The sequence below is a fragment of the Lynx rufus genome, unplaced genomic scaffold (assembly GCF_022079265.1).
Source record: "Lynx rufus isolate CCGP_SWC_20201006 ecotype Redwood Valley unplaced genomic scaffold, mLynRuf1.p SCAF_9, whole genome shotgun sequence".
In the NCBI taxonomy this organism is placed as follows: domain Eukaryota; kingdom Metazoa; phylum Chordata; class Mammalia; order Carnivora; family Felidae; genus Lynx; species Lynx rufus.
The window spans coordinates 60,364,815-60,381,562 of record NW_025814897.1 but is presented as its reverse complement, the minus strand read 5'-3'; the positions used below and the strand labels follow the sequence as shown (position 1 = coordinate 60,381,562).

The 16,748-nt window shown below is 45.9% G+C and overlaps 1 protein-coding gene across 2 annotated transcripts in view; it reads right to left on the bottom strand.

The window, feature by feature from the left end:
- STIM1 (stromal interaction molecule 1) overlaps positions 1–16,748 on the bottom strand; it is a 182,481-nt gene that overhangs the window by 18,194 nt on the left and 147,539 nt on the right. For both annotated transcript variants that reach the window (XM_047072482.1, XM_047072483.1), the window contains exons 4-6: positions 15,636–15,747; positions 12,408–12,523; positions 3,324–3,501 (exon numbers count right to left, since the gene is read on the bottom strand). In XM_047072482.1, coding sequence (XP_046928438.1) covers positions 3,324–3,501; positions 12,408–12,523; positions 15,636–15,747 — 406 coding nt within the window. The remainder of the gene's footprint in view (positions 1–3,323; positions 3,502–12,407; positions 12,524–15,635; positions 15,748–16,748) is intronic.

The following is a 16,748-nucleotide window of genomic DNA, read 5'->3' as shown; positions in this document are numbered from 1 at the left end:
AATGCCCTGCAAGCTAGCCCAAAGATCCAGAGAAGGCACAATGGCTGAGATGCGACTGGGGTGGGGATCCTGGGGGTATTTAGGGAAGATGAGAAAGGAACCATTGAGAAGCACCTCATAGAGTCCTGAGTACCTGTTCCCAGAAAATGAAATTCATAACAAAGGGTCTGGGGAGGGCCCCTGCTGCCCCCAGGCCTGACTTTCCTTTCTAAGTATCTTCCATGGTAGGTAAGATCTCAAGGGCTCAGTTATAATGAAAATATACCTTTGTACCCACCCACACATTCCCTCTGTTCACTGACAAAACCTTCCAGCCATCCAACCCAGCCTCCTTCCTTCCTCCACATATCTATGTTAATCCATTCATTTATTCATCCATTCATTCAACACATACTTTCAAGTGTCTGCTGAATGCCAAGCCTTGCACTAAGTCCTAGATACATGGAGATGAATGAGAAATTGGTCCCTGCCAATTAGGAGCTCATGATCTAGTCCAATATAGACAAATAAACAGATACCTAAACACAGTGTGATAAGTTCTACAACAGAGAGACATACAAGGTGTTGGATGAGCCCAAAGGATGGAGTGACCAACTCTGCCTGAAAGGAGTCAGGGAAGGTAACTAGACCCAGGAGAAAGCGTAAGAGTTTGCTAATCCCTCTGGAAGAAGGGAAGGACTTAGTCATTGTTGGGCCTTCCTATCTGAGTAAGAAACACCAAGTCACAGGAGACCAGGGTAGGAGGGTAAAGGATGATGAAGAAGACAGTGATATATAGCTTAGACCTGAGATACAGAAGGATAAAGCCACAGAACAAAAGGGGACCTCAGAAGAGAGTACTGACCACTGAGCTAATTAAGTAGGTGAAACAGAAGAGGCAGAGACAGAACTCAGCCTCTAAAAACTGCCAAGTCACGTCCATGAAGCGCCTTGGTTGCTCGGTCGGTTGAGTGTCCGACTTCAGCTCAGGTCATGATCTCGCAGTTTGTGAGTTCAAGCCCCACATCAGGCTCTGCACGGACAAGCTCTGAGCCTGGAGCCTGCTTCAGATTCTGTGTCTCCCTCTCTCTCTGCCCTCCCTTGCTCATGCTCTGTCTCTCTTGCTCTCAAAAATAAAATTTAAAAAAAAATTTTAATAAAAATAAAAACTGCCAATTCAAGTCCAGATCTGTCAGTGGCTGAAACCTCAAGAGATGTGGTGGGACAAGCAGAAAAGGACTAGGCTGCAAGCCTCCTGCTGACAAATGGCAGTCTACTTTGTCCCTGGAGAGAAAGGCAGTTCAGCCTCCTCAAGATACACACTAGGTGGCACTACAGGCAAGGCTCAAAACAAATCAGAGGCGCCATTTCCTGCCCCCATCAGCTTCCCTTGCTGAATACCCTCTTTATTGTATTCTTCCGTGACCCAACTGCCTGAAATTACACCACTGGGGATTCATTTATTCACTGAATATAATCCTCTCTGAAAGCAGCCTCTTCAGAAAAGCCTATGATCTGTCTGCCTTGCCCAGATAGTAGGGAACTCCTTTAAAGTAGAATCAAAACTGACCCACTTTTATAGTCCTAACAGGATCTAGCAGAGATGAAGATCAATAAATACTACTGGGTGCAGACATGAGCAAATACGTGTACAGTCAAGCCTCACCCCACTCCATCTCCTCCACAGAAGACTGAGCATCTTGAAAGCAGCAGTCAGTTAGCATTACAAGTAAGAAAATTCGGCTACCTGACCGCAAGCCCTGACTCTAAGCAGCTGTGTGACTAATCTGTTCCCTGTACCAAGGACAAGTCTGTTCCCTGTACCAGGCCTGTTTCTTCAATCCTAAATGGGAATCAAAATCCTTGCCTCAAAGAATTTTCTTGAAACCCAGTGAAATCCTACCTGGAATGCACATGTAGCATTACATTTATTCACCCAAAGTATCAGGAACTCTGGAAAAAAAAAGAAAAGCTCTGTGGTGGCTGGCAGTGCAGGCCTGTGAAAGGAAGAAGGGACAAGGCGGCATGTGGGCTCTGGACACTATCAGAGGAGAATATGTGTGTGCACATGTGTCAATGTGTGTGCATGCAGTCGTTTCTCTAAGGGCCACAGTGGTCATTAAGCTCTGGAGGCCTTGGGGAGCAGGGAGAACTGGGAGCTTAGTTTTATCCTCAAACTTGGAATGTCTCCTGCCTAGATTCTTTGGCTTCGCAACGAAAACAGTACATGCTTTTCAGAGAAATGAAGAATGGGGGCTGCCCAGATAGCAGCATTTAGCCCCTAGCTGGCAAAGGGCCCAGGAACAAGGGGCCCAGAAAAGTAGCCAGAAATCAGTTCAGAGATAAAACTTCACTTATCTCCGAGAAACCCAGCCAGTGGAAATGAATGTGATAGGGCCACCTTTACTGAGGCAGCACCTGTAAGTGTCAAAATTCCTGGCTCATACTTACTGATATGTGACCCAAACAAAGCACTCATCCTCTCTGAGCCCTCATTTCTTCAACTCTAAAATAGTAATAGTACCTACCTAACATGGTTGTGGTGATTTAAAGAAATAATAATGCATTTAAGTACTTAACAATACCTAGCTCATAAGAAATCCTTTGCCCACCCTCCAAAGAAAATAGTAGCTATCATTAAAAAGTAACAGAAAAGGGCCAAATGTCATTTCCTTTTACATGGATTCCTGCAAAGACTTCTCAATGGGAATTCTGAGGCTGACAAAATAATTTTCTAAAAAAGAGTCCTGAAGTAGGTCCCTCCTCTTCTCAAAAACAAAACAAAGCAAAAAACCAATTACCTGCATTGACTCCCTCCTGACTTTTGCATCTTTCTAAAACTGCTCCATGAGAGTCTTATGGTGCCAGGGATCTGGCCTCACTCTATATACATTCAACCTTAACTACCAGGACCTCCCTACCATCTTTCAAGAACTAAAGGTATCAGAAAGACAGATTTGGGAGGTTTCTTCGGCGAACAATGAAGAACAGGTAATTACGTCTATTTCTATGGGAAAGATAACAGTCCAGGGGCAGCGAGAAGGATAGAACGGACAAGCCATCCACCCAGGGAGGCTCTAGATCTCTGACAGCTACACATTTCTCCCTCTGAGACTCAGAGGGAGGAAAGACAGAAATAAGCTTCTGCCCTGGGGAGGAATGTTTGCCTGTGCAACTGTAATGTCAGGAGCCTACGCTCCCAATGCAGTTTTGGGAAGTATGGCACAGCCTGGGAGGTGACGCCAGCATGATCTTGGGGGCGAGACAGCCCACAACCCTGGTGGAAACAGGAGGCTCCCAAGAGCTGGCAGCATCAGGGCTGTGGGGAAGGGGCAGGGCCTTACCTTTCCTGAAGGTCATGCAGACTCTGCTCAGCTCTGTGTAACCCCTCCAGATCCTTCATCATCTTCTTCATGTGCTCCTTTGAGTAACGGTTTTGGATGTAGGCAAACCAGCAGCCACCCACGCCAATAACGATCGACACCACCAGCATGAAGTCCTTGAGGTGATTATGGCGGGTCACTGCCAGAGAGGAGGCCATGGTGAGACAGGTTGCCCACTGGACACCTAGCCTTGCAACTCCATGCATCCCCTCCTGCATGAAGCCCTCCCACTGCAGAATGCTTCTTAGACACACATTTGCCACATACTAGTATAGTGAGCTCTCTGCCTACTTGGGAAAAGATGAGAGGCCTGAGAGCTGTGCAGGAAGTTTGTTAAATCATACTTCCCTACTCGGCAGTGAATAGGAGACAACTAGTGCCTTCTCAGGACATCCCAGCTACCTCTGGACTGCAATGAGCACATGTGCCCACACGCAGTGGCTTCTGTGCTACTGGATCAGCAATGCTAGAGTAGGGAGAAGGGGACAGCTGGTAAGAGTATAAAGCAACATCACTAGAGCTTGAGGCCTGGCTGTGGGACTGATGTTCCTGCAGGAGCCGGGTCTCCCGGACAACCAGGCTATTCCAGGTACAAGCTACAGAGCCCAGGTCAGGTAAAGGTCTCACCAATGGAGAGCCTTTCTAGGCTGTGGCTCAATCCAGAGACCAAGTACAACAGGAGTAACACCAAGAGATTGGCATATACAGGACGTTGCCCTTGCCAGGAATCCAGGGACAGATCTACCTCCAGAGAATGCCTGGCGGCAATTTGGCAAAGTGCCGGTGCGGTGGCTGGGGTTCAAAGCAATGCTCAGTCTCCAGAGCAAAACTGAAAAGCTTGAACAAGGAGCAACACCGGAAGGTAAGTACAAAAGCCATGTCCTCAGAAGTGAGCCAACCAGAAGAGGGCCACTCCTGGAACCTGCCATTGTTCCCAGTCCACCAGGTCTCAGCTCTAAGCCACAGCACAGGAAACCTGGACACCATAAGGAGAACACGGCTGCTACTGTGGCCCCTGCTTGGGCTGGACTCAACTCAGGAGAGAGTAACAGTGGGCTCAGAGGAGCCCTAGACGTGGGGGGCGGGGAAGGAAGAAAAGAAGGAATGCCCTCCTGTGCACAGCAGTTTAGCCTCAGGTTGAGGAGGGGGCAGTAGGGTCGACAGGACCCCAGCGCCTGGTAAGGATGAGGGGCTGATGGGAATCCAAAAGGACCCCAGTGGAGCCACCAAGTTGAGGCTGGGTCTAGATAACAGGAAAAGATACATGTAGCTGGAAACTGTGTGAAGCTGAGGCCCAGTTGACAAATGGTTATATTCATAATTCCTGATTGAAAGCTGAGCAGCAGGACATGGGGACAGTGTGGGATCAAACACAGATTAGCACATTCTATTTCCATCCAAGGGAGGGGAGTTACGAGGTCTGGGGTGGCAGCCCTATCCTTTACATGTTTAGGCCAGACTCTCATAGAGAAAACCGAGGGTCCCTTGGCAGCCATCCTCCACCCTCACGCAGGCCTACCCTTCCAACCATACACCAATCCTCACTCTCCTGTCCTTTGGGTCCCAGGAAGAGATATCTCTGCAGCACGGTGAGCTGCCTTTCTTTCTGGAACACACCTGCCTCCTCCACACCTCTTCCAGAGGCCGGGGTACTCTTTGTCTCCCCTGTTTGTTACAGACTTTTAATCTTGGCTTCCCAAGGTTTCCCAACTCCAACATCCCTTTTATATTCTTACCAAAAGTCAGAGGCACTCCTGTTCAAACAAGACTCTGGGAAATGCCCGCCCCCTATTACCTCCAACACTTCAAAGTTCTCAAGATGGACATGCAGATTGGGCACCTATATATTCTATTCAGTCCCTATCCCACCTTGTCCAGATTGATGTGGAACAAGACTCTATTATTTTTTCCAGCTTAATACTCTCATCCAAGTCATGAATAAAAATACTGAATGACCAGAGCCGAGGGTAGGATCTGATAGTCCTCCCCTCGTCTAAGGCAATACTGTTCCACCTACCAGTACCCTTTGGATCTCTTCAACCAACTTTAACTCCACTTAAATATATAAGCATCCATACACCCCTCTGTCCAGTCAAGTGCATAGTTAGAGCTCAGAGATACTGCCTGTCCCATCCCATGAGCCACCACCTTGTCAAGAAGAGAATGACTCTAATCTGGCTGACTCACTTTGTGGCCCCTAGTGATCATCACTTGTCTGTATACCGGTGCCCAGCACAGCGATGACCAGCTCACACAGGGATTCAGTAAATATTTGTGGAACTGAACCTTTACTGATAAGTTCCAAGTATGATATCTCTCTCTCCTTACCCCACATAGGAGAGGAAGGAAAAGAGAAGATACATAACACATTAGGCATTTATATCCACCATCTTGAATTCTCATAGCCACTCTAGAAGGCAGGTATTTGTGTTCTCACTCTATAGGCCAGGGAACTGAGTCTCCCCAGGAGAACTGACTTCCTGGAGTTCATCAAAAGTGACAGGGCTGGGATTCAGATCCAGACTTGCCTGACCACATGGTCTTTCTGCTACACCCCACTTTCTCATTACAACTTTCCTACTTGTGCAGCAGGTGTTGTTTCTGCTTTGTTACATCCAAACATTGCTCACCATGGAGATGATCCCCTGATCTAGCCACAGTGTGGCTATAAGAGTTCCAAAACCTGAGTTTTTCTCCCAGACAATATCCTGAGAGCTGACTGTGGCTCACAGGCCATCCGGAGAGTGAATACCCAAAGGTCAAATGGCCAGGCCTTTAAGGTTAAATGTAAGGCCTCATGTAGAGAAATTATTGTGCCATCAAAAGCAGCATCCTGCACTGAGTACTAGGAAGTCTGGGTTCTATGCTTGCCTCTGCTCCATCTGGATCTCAACTTCCTCAACTCTAAAATGCATTGTCACAGAATTGCTAAAGAGATCAAGTGCATAGTTATGAATGAAAGTGCTTTGAGGTGTTCTGGAAATCTTCAGCTGGACATATCCACTAGGTAATTAAGAATGTGGATGTGGAGTTTAAATAAGAGGTAGTAGCTGGAGAAGAAGATGTGAGAATTATCAGGCCCTTTCAGAGGAACCCTGGGCAGAACCCTATAGTCCAAAGCAAATCTGTGATGTTAATTTTATGTGTCAACTTGACTGGGCTAAGGGATGCCGAGAGAGCTTTCTTGCCTCAATAAGAGATTAGTACTTCAATCGGTAGACTGAGTAAAGGAGACCATCTTCACTAATGTGAGTACATGTCATTCAATCATCCTCAGGCCTCTGAGTGCCTGAATAGAACCAAAAGGCGGAGGAAGGATGCATGTGCTCTCTCAGCCTGAGCTGAGACATTTATCTTCTGCTACCCTCTTACATCAGCACACCTGGTTGTCAGGTCTCCGGACTCAGGCTGGGACATATAGCATCAGCCCCCTGATTCTCGGGCCTTTGGACTCAGACTTATACCATCAGCTCTCCTAGTTGTTGGACCTTCAAACTCAGACTAAATCATACCACTGGTTTTTCTGGTTCTCTGGGTGTAGATGGCATATCACAGGACTTTTTGGCCTCCATAATCATGTAAGCCAATTCCTATAATAAATCTTCCCTTTTTATCTATCTATCTATCTATCTATCTATCTCTATCCATCCATCCATCCATCCATACATACATACATACATACATAATTATGTTTCTCTGGAGAATCGTAATACAGAATCTATAAACCATTGTGCCAGAAAAAGAGAAATGAAGAGTCTCATCTGTGCCTTACTAACGATGTACTTTTCCCCATAATTCCATTCCCATTCTTCGCTTCCTGCCACCTTCCCAGCCCACAACAGTCTACATGGATATTTCCAATCCTTCTCCTCTGACTAGGATTCCTCAACTAACCCACTCTTTGGACAGGTAAACATGGATTATCTCCTGCCATCTCAGGGACTGCCTTGTGTGTTTTTCAACTTTCATACTAGTCACCTTCTGATAGTCTGTGAGTTCCTCAGGGCCAGGGTACAAGCCTTATTTCTCTCTATAGCCCCATACTTAGCACAGAGCCTGACCAGAAACAGGTACTCAGCAAAGGTGGAAAGGAAAGACAAAGGGAAGAAGAAAGGCGGTTTTCACATGGAAGGGGTTATGATAGAAAGTGCATGTGAAAGCACAAGGATAAGCATGGCTGGCCGTCCCGCATAGCCCCTGCACAAGCTCAGCTCTCAGAAGCTACCCCTATGCCCAGCGAGCACTGCTAGGGCGACAGACCATGGAGCTTTCATGAGAGCAGGTGTGGCTTGCTAGGTGAACAGAGCTAACCCAGGGAAACTGGCTAGGACCTGGGGAGCCAGAGTGTGGCAGAGTTCCCAGCCCGAGTGCTACAAATAGATTTTAGCAAAATGAGGTCAACTGTTAATACAATCAGGCCTGAGGCAAGGGAGGAGGGTATAAACAAATGAGATGCTGACATGTTAACAACAGAGTCAGGAATAATGGTGAGAATTTTTATAGTACAGTTAGCATTGAGAAAGTGAGCCTCCAATCATTACCACTTTCTGGAACCCCCTCTCCCAATCTATTCTTGCCACCTTCTCTACTGTCCACAATACCCTGTCCCTGGGAGATACACCTATTCACTGCTTACTGCCAGAATACATGCTTGGAATTTCTTTTGTCATTTACATAGCCTTCTGTGCTGAGGTGTGTGGTTAACCTATAATAACTATTCCTGGACCTTCTTGCCTTCTGGTTTTAGCCCAAGAAGTGCTTTAGCTGACTCACGTATCCACAGAAGACATTCCATAGTGTTCTCCCCACAGCCAAGCTGGGCCAGAGTCTCCTCCCATCTCCCCTGTCCTAGAGCTCTAAGGACACCCAGCCTCCTTCTGTAAAACTTCTACCATACATTTCCTGACGCCTACTCATTGCTGGGCCATATGCTGAGTTACGACGACAGATGAACAAAGCTGTTTCTACCCTCATGAGTTCCCAGTTTAAAGGGTAACAGACAGGAAAACAGATTATTAAAAAAAAAAAAAAAGAAAAGAAAAGAAAAAGCAGGTACAAAGGGCTATAGGATCCCAGAAGAGAGTAAGGAGAAAGGGTTGAACATGCCCAGGAAGAGTCTGGAAAGGCATCCTGGAGAAAGCTTCAAAAGTGAGTTGAGGGAGCCAGCCCATTAAGAACCCAACTCTTGGGGCACCTGGGTGGCTCAAGTGTCCAACTTTGGCTCAGGTCATGATCTCACAGTTCATGGGTGTGAGCCCCACATCGGGTTCTGTGATGACAGCTCAGAGCCTGGAGCCTGCTTCAGATTCTGTGTCTCTCTGTCTGCCCCTCCCCTGCTTGTACTCTATCTCTCTCTCAAAAATAAACATTTTTTTAATTTAATTTGCTTCATTTCATATTGGAATTCTTTATGTTTTATCTTGCTTCCTCTGTCAGAAGCAGAGGATGAGATAATATAGTAGAAAGAGCACTGAAATGTAAGTTACTGGGTCTGAGTCATGGCTCTGCCATTTAAAAGTTGAATGACCTCTAAAAACTCACCTCATCTCCTGAGTCTCCATTTCTCTGACAAATTATCTGCAGATCAGGAAAAGCCCTCTCAGTGAATGATCTGCTGCCAGAGTGAGACATCAGCATAGGTCTCCAAGGCAAGCTGCCTTGGGACTTCGTGTGTCAGAACACAACTAACACCTCATTGTGGGATTGTTAGTAGAGCCCCGGATAGACCTGCAAGCCTAGAGCCAACTCCGCAGGTCGGAAAGACTGTAAAAGGCCATGTGCTCCTCTGCAGCCATGGTGGGAGGGCTGAGACGTCTTCTACTGTCAGAAAATGGGTCCTGAGTAGCTCCGTGCTGAGCCTGTTTGATCCTTCTTCTCCATTCCCAAGCTCTGAGGCTGCTCAGACAGATGGACCCTGATCAGTCAGCAGACCTTCCCGGCTATTGTACAACAAACTTTGATTTGAGATTTCTCAAGTTTCAGACTGATGGCAGGATTTTCATTAAGGCTGGGCAAGGCAGCCAAAGTTTGCAGCTATACCTGGCCCAGGCTCTCCAGGGTGTTTACCACCTAAGAGCCACAGCCTTAAGAACTCACCCTCAGTACAGAACCAGGTCAGCAGCACAGGTTAGCACTCTAAGTTCTGTGTGAGTGTTGGACAGGGAACAGAGCTCAAGTAGGGATTTTAGCCCATGCTCAGATGGAAACACAGAGCTAGAGGGACACAGACCAAGGGATTCTTTGCAGGTACCCCCCAGACACAGCCCCACCCTTGCAGATGTCTCCTGGCAAAGAGCTTCCTAGTATTTTCCTCAGATTCCATCTGGCAATTTTCAAAACTTTTCTTTAACGAGCCATCAGTAGGAAAGTATAAAAACAGTATTTGCCATCAGGACAGCTGCTGGATTCCAAAACCTTATCTCCCAGAAGTACACCCAAGCTCTATCAGAGTCCTAGAATCAGGGAGCCAGTAAGAGCCTTGACCAAGCCCATTTTACACATAAGGAACCCAAAATCTAGGCAGGAGAACTGAATTGCCAAAGGTCACTTGATAAGGCAAGGGCCAAGCACAGATTCCTAAAAGTACGGGAAACAGACAGCAGCGGAGAGGAGGAGAACTCCTATCTTTTATCCTTTTACCAGGACCCTTACCAATCAAAGGGTTTCCTCTCAAAAACTATGGAATGTTCACCTGAAAGGAATCAAAGATCCTTTAGCTCAATTTTTTCATAATACAAATCAGAAAACACATCCTGAGAAAAGTGACCTACACAAGGTCACACAGTGAGTGGAAATTTGGAAAAGGGACCAAGGTACTTTACTTTCTTAAATTTGATAAGAAGTTCTCTAAATGGAAGTCCAGGAGTTGCCAAAAATCAAGCTGCATATGTATTGTTGTTGTTGTTGTTGTTGTTGTTGAGCTATAATTCACATACCCTAAAATTCACTCTTTTAAAATGTACAATTCAGTGGTTTTATCATATTTTCAAGGTTGTGCAACCATCAGCACAATTAATTTTAGAACATTATTATTATCCCAGAAAGAAATCCTATACCCAATTAGGAGTCACTACACATTTTCCACTTCCCCCAGCCTCTGCCAGCCACCAATCTGCGTTCTGTCTCTATGGATGTATCTATTCTGGATATTTCATATAAATAGAATGATATAATGTGTAGCCTTTTACGTCTAGCTTCTTTCACTTAGCATGATTTCCAGGTTCATCCATGTTGTAGCATGTATTACAACTCCATTCCTTTTTGTGGCTGGATAATATTTCATTGTATTTATATACTACCACTTATCCATTTGTCCACTGATGGGCATTTGGGTTGTGTGCACCTTTGGACTGTTGTGAACAGCACTGCTATGAATGTGAACATGTACTTCTTTCAGTACTTGTTTTCAATTCTTTGGATACATTCCTAGGCCTATAATTGCTGGGTTATATGGTAATTCTATATTAGGGGTTGAGGGGGAGGGAGAGATAAATAGGTGGAACACAGAGGATCTTTAAGGCAGTGAAACTATTCTATACATGTATACATGTCATTGTACATTTGTCCAAACCTGTAGACTGTGCAACACCAACAGTCAACTCTAATGTAAGCTATGGACTCTGAGTGATAATGATGTGCCAGTGCAGGGTCATCAGTCATTACAGATGTACCACTCTGGTGGAGGACACTAACCATGGGGGAGGCTATGCATGTGTGGGGGCAGGGTGTATGGCAAATCTGTGCACTTTCACTCAATTTATTTATTTATTTTTTAATTTTTTTAATGTTTATTTATTTTTGAGAGACAGAGAGAGAGCACAAGCAGGGGAGGAACAGAGAGAGAGGGAGACACAGAATCCAAAGCAGGCTCCAGGCTCTGAGCTGTCAGCACAGAGCCCAACTCGAACTCACCCACCATGAGATCATGACCTGAGCCAAAGTCAGACACTTAACCAACTGAGCCACCCATACACCCCAAGCTTCACTCAATTTTGATGCAAACCTAAAACTACTCTAAAAAATAAAGTTTATTAAAAATTTAAAAAACACGTACAGATGATGGATCAGCTCAGGCACTTGTCAAGCCGAATGCACAGATGGGAAAATGTTATACAGCCTCTGACTCTGCCTGCCAGCTGCTTCTTTGGACTGGTTCTTGGCCTTATAACATTCTGCCACTGGCATCCTGAACCGATGCCAACAGCTCCCAACGGGCAGAGAGTAGGTCCTAAGATCATGCTTGGTCAAGGCTAATTTTCTCAGAAATCTTACCACTTTTGTTCCCCCTGAGTTCATGGGGAATAAGATAAAGGATGGCAGGGTTGGCCATTCCCACCTTGTAGAGATCTTCAGGAGCTGAACTGCCTGTTTCTCTTGAGTTACCCCTGGCTGAAGAGACTACCCTTTCTTAGCCCTGAGTGTGTCTCTATGATTCCAGGGAAGCCCACTTAGTCTTCTTTGGTGGTCCAAGGACATAAGATGTTCAGCCATCAGTTCATACTCTCTGCATGTCCACAGTGAAAGCAGGGAACAGCTAATTGGCATTCAGACCCTATGTTATCCCTGAGCATTCCTTTCATATCTTAGCCTTTGTATTCTTGCTCTGGTTGTTTCCTCTGCCTAGAATGCCCTCTCCTGCTACCTGCATGGAATAAAGCCCTACCCATCCTTACAGGCAGAGGTCACATGCCACCTCTTCTATCAGATGCTTTCTCTATCCCTCCTCTGGACCTCAGAAGCATGGTGTACCTCTCTGGAACTTTCATTTTATCCCTTTATGGAAGGATATGATTCATCCAGGTCTTCCTACAGGGTCCAGTACAGCACTGGCACAAAGTAGGTCTTAATGTATCTAATGAACGGAACTTGACATCCAACTGGATTGAAATATAAGACTATTTCATGTCTCATATTTTCACTTCTCAGTGGGAAGAGTGGAGGTGCTGCCTTGCAGGTGTACCTAGGAGACCCAGGACCTCAGCCTAGCCCCCACAATGGCCTCAGGTTCCATGGCAAATCAGCAGCCCTTCTTTCCACAGGACTCACAGAGAGGAGGCCCAAATAGCACTGTATCCAGGGCCTTCAGCTGCAGCTTCTGCCGATGGCTCCGGTCTGTCATCTTTAGTACAGTCCCTGTCATGGTGGTGTTGGTCACAGCAAGCCTGTCGAGGCAAAGAGGAAGGGTTCAGTTTCCTGCCATTAAAACCAGAAAGGATTACCCACCTCCTCCAGGAACACTTCCATGACTTCTAGCTCTTGGTGATTGCTCCCCTGTGTGCTCTAGAACAGAGTCCATACCAGTGGAACTCAACAGGGAGTAAGGAGGGACACATAACATTTACCAAGAATATGTTCACCCTTCTCCCCATGTCCACCATCTCCTGAGAACCTTGCTCTTTGAGGACTATCCCTCTGTGAGCATGCCCACACCCAACTATAAGTTTTCTGTTGTGTTTCTCCTTCCAGGGAGTATCAACTGTGCACCTATCCCCACACTCCCACCATCTGCAAATACATTCTCCTGTCCAACCCAGGTCAAAACACAATGCCACGTGACCCAGTGCTTTCTGAGGACCTCTAATCCTAACCCACTGCCATTAAGTACAAATCTGCTGATGACAAACAGTGCATTAGTCTTATTATCTTGTATTTGAGTCACTGTCATTTACTCCCAGTCAGATTATTGTAACTTTTTATGACCTTCAACATACTGTTAATGATAACTCTAGTAAGAAAGGGCCTGCAAATGAGAAAATGACCCAGAAACAAACTGGACTTTGTTTTTCTTCTGCTAGAACACAGGGGGTGTGGAGGAGACGGTTATAAGATATGAAAGCTTATAAATCCAGTGGTTGGGGTCCCACACATGAGCCTTTACTACTGTCATATTCCATAAAGTTAGTGTTCTTTGCTGATGCATAGCTTTGTTTCCCCAGGTAGAAAAAAATGCTTCTGACATCTGTGTGTGATTTATATTCCTGCCTGGGCACACAGGGGCAGCTACCTCCCTCTCCAGCCATGGGAAGCAATCAACCCCTCTACAAGAGAAGCAATGAGACACTGTGATGGGGGCTGAAGGGGTCAGAAGATCTAGCTTCTGGTCCCAGCTGAGTCAGCAACTCACTTGTCTGATCATAAACTACTCGGTCTCTCCTCTGGGGTCCCATTTTCCTTCTGTGTAACCTTCTGTGAAATCAGATGCTTCCTCTAGGCCCAGGAGCTCTGGGGGTTCCTCCTCAGAGCACTTCCACCCAGTGCACTGGCCTTCATCTAACTGATCAATGTGTCATCTTTTCTGCAGTCTATTTGTCAATGAAACCTATTGAAGTGAGCAATGAGAGAAACGAGAAAGGAGCTAACATTTACTAAGCAGCTACTGCATCTCTCATCCTGTTCTGACGCTTCACATACAATGCCTCATTCAGTCCTCTGACTGGAAGGACACAGTTCCATCACTAGCTCCACTTCACTGCACCACTGACTTAACTCAGAGTTGGGCAACTCGCCCAAAGTCACGTACATAGCACGTAAGTGGCAAAGGCAGGAAATGAACTCAAATCTTCTGGATTCTTCCCATTACACCATGCTGCCTAGTGGTGGGCCTACAACCACTGCCACTCCATCCCACACTCCGTGTACCGAAGGCTCCAGGCTTCCTGCTGTCACTAAGGTGCCACAGCCTGGCTTCCTCCACCCCCCGCCTGACCTGGCTGGATCTGGTCTAGCTACAGGGAGGCACCAAGAGCCCATGACCTGAGAACTGACTTCTCATCCTATGTTTTCGCTCTAATGGAACCATAGCTATTCCTCAAGATGGAATGGGCCAAGGCGATACTGCAATTTCCATGGGTAACCGGAAAGAAACCTAGATCCTGGAGTTTCATGGTCAATCATCTATTTAATTGTCTCTTTCATTAAACATGGAATTCCTCAAGGCAGATGGGGTCTGATACACTTCTTTGTCCTCAGGGCCCAGGAGAGAACCCGGCACGGGGTAGATAATTGGTAAAGTTTCATGAAAAGACCTGGGTTCAAATCCCAGCTCTGCCACTTACCAGCTTGGATAAATCATAAAATATTTGAAATTCAGTTTGTTCACCCAAAAGCCGGGGTAGTAATTCCTTCCTCCCAGAATTGTGAGAACCAACTGAAATAATAGGCAGGAAAGTGTTCTAGAAGGGGCTGTACAAACAGTAAGATTATTACTCTCTCCAGAGTAGGGAGAAGCTGTGAAAAGGAGGCTGCAGGCAGGGGGCGGGGGCAGCAGCGCCCAGTAGCTCTGCGGCTGCAGGCTGCAAAGTGTGGGTGCACCAGCAGCTTCACCTCCCCCCTTCCCCTCTGCTGAAGCTCATAACCAGATGCACCTACGTAATGGGATGACAGATTATACACAATCAGCACTTACCAGATAGTAAGCCCTTGGAGGGCAAGGGCAGGCTGTTGTCATCTTTATCCCCAGCACCCAGCACAAGTGCTTGGCATGGAGCAGGTACCCAGTAAATATTTGTCGAATGAATAAGTAAATGGATTAATGGCTGCATGACACATGGTACTAGTCTGACATAACAAGAAGTCCATGCAGTACTCCATCCCCTCCCCACCCCCCGCAGGCCCTGGCCTACTGCACCTGTGAAGCAGGCAGAGTTAGGGTACCACAGCTGTTGGAAGAGTCATCCCAGAGAGGAGGCCGGGGCCAGTGGGAGTCAGCCCCACCTCACACCACGTCTTTAGAGTAGACACACTCTATATGGATAATTCAAGGGAGGCTAACAGAGCCCCAAGGCTCCTGGGCAGTAAAAGAGGCAGCTGCTGGGAGCACAGCAAAAGAAAAGAGAAATACCACAGGCTTTGAAGTCTACCCAGATCTACGTTCAAATCAGTTTTGCCTCTAACTAGCCATGTGACCTTGGAAAAGTTACTTAGTCTCATTGTCTATATACAATAATACCTACCTTACAGGATTGATGTAAGAATTAAGTGACATACTGTATATGAAGTGGTGCATAGGAGTGCCTGCCATGTACTAAGCATTCAATAAACGACAGCCATTAGTACTACTCCCAGGATCGACAGAAATGTTAAATAAGAGAACGGATGCCAAGCGTCCATCACACTTCAGAGCAAGTGCACAATGGATGCGAGAAGAGGAGAGGTCTAGAGAGTATGCCCTGAAAAAAGTGGAGCCTCATTTAACTGGCCAGAGAAACCTGATGTTGGGCCGATCCCAGTCCATTCCCTACACCCCCAAGTGAGAGAATCCAGTCTCCTCCTGACCTCGGCATGGCATGGCCACTCAGCTGCAGCTTCCGGAAGGTTTCCTCATACTGAGGCAGCTCCACGTACGTGATCAGCCACTGCACCACCTCATCCACAGTCCAGTTGTACACTGTGGGAAGAGACAAGCAAAGCTTTGACTCCAGAATGCAAGAACTACTTGAACTTACCATCAGTCACATTGGCCTTCTCATTGACCACATGTTTATGTGTTTACCATCCCCCTCTCCTACAAATCCTCAGTATAAAAGGGGTACATACTGTACCTTTTGTTTGACACACAGGGAATGGCCTTGCTCTTTCCCTCTACCGGTATTTGGGTGAAATAACCCTCAACTATAATATAATAATGATAATAATACTAACAAATGCCATCCTTTACATGGCACTTACTATATGACAGGTACTCTTCTAGAGGCCTCATATACATTAACACATTGTTCTTCACAACAACCATGTGAAAGATAGGTCCTATTTTATCCCTATTTTACAGATGGAGAAAATGAGGCACAGAAAGGTTATATAACTTTCCAAAAGTTGCCCAGCTAGAAATTGGCAAAGCAAACACCTGCACTCAAGCAGTGTGGTTCCGTAACCCTTGCTCTAAGCCATTATGCACTCTTGTGCTCTTGCTGTCTCTCTCAGATAGACAGAGACAGACAGACAGACAGGTAGACGAATGACATATAGGATATGTGTATCACATGGCACCCAGGAATACCAGCATACTGAACTTAAAAAGACTGGGAGCAACTGAGTTGCAGCAAAAAAGATGTCATTTTATTGGATTTAAAGTTTGCTTTCATTTAATGTATAAGCCTGTTTTTGTTTATATTTGTATACAAATTTTATATAGCACCTTAAACCTCATTTTATGTTTGTACACATTTAGATAATAATTTGAGTAATCATTGTTATAATAAAAACAGTTTAAGTCAGCATTGTAGGTCCAAGATAAATTATTTCCCTTAAAAGGAATTTGTACATTCCTCAAGTTTGAAAACTACTTGCTGCAAGCAGCAAGAAGCCAAAAAATGTTCCGAAAGAGAATGAAACGGTGAGATTTATCACCCTCTTCTCTTAAGGTCCATGTCTTTCCCCAAAACTGCCTTT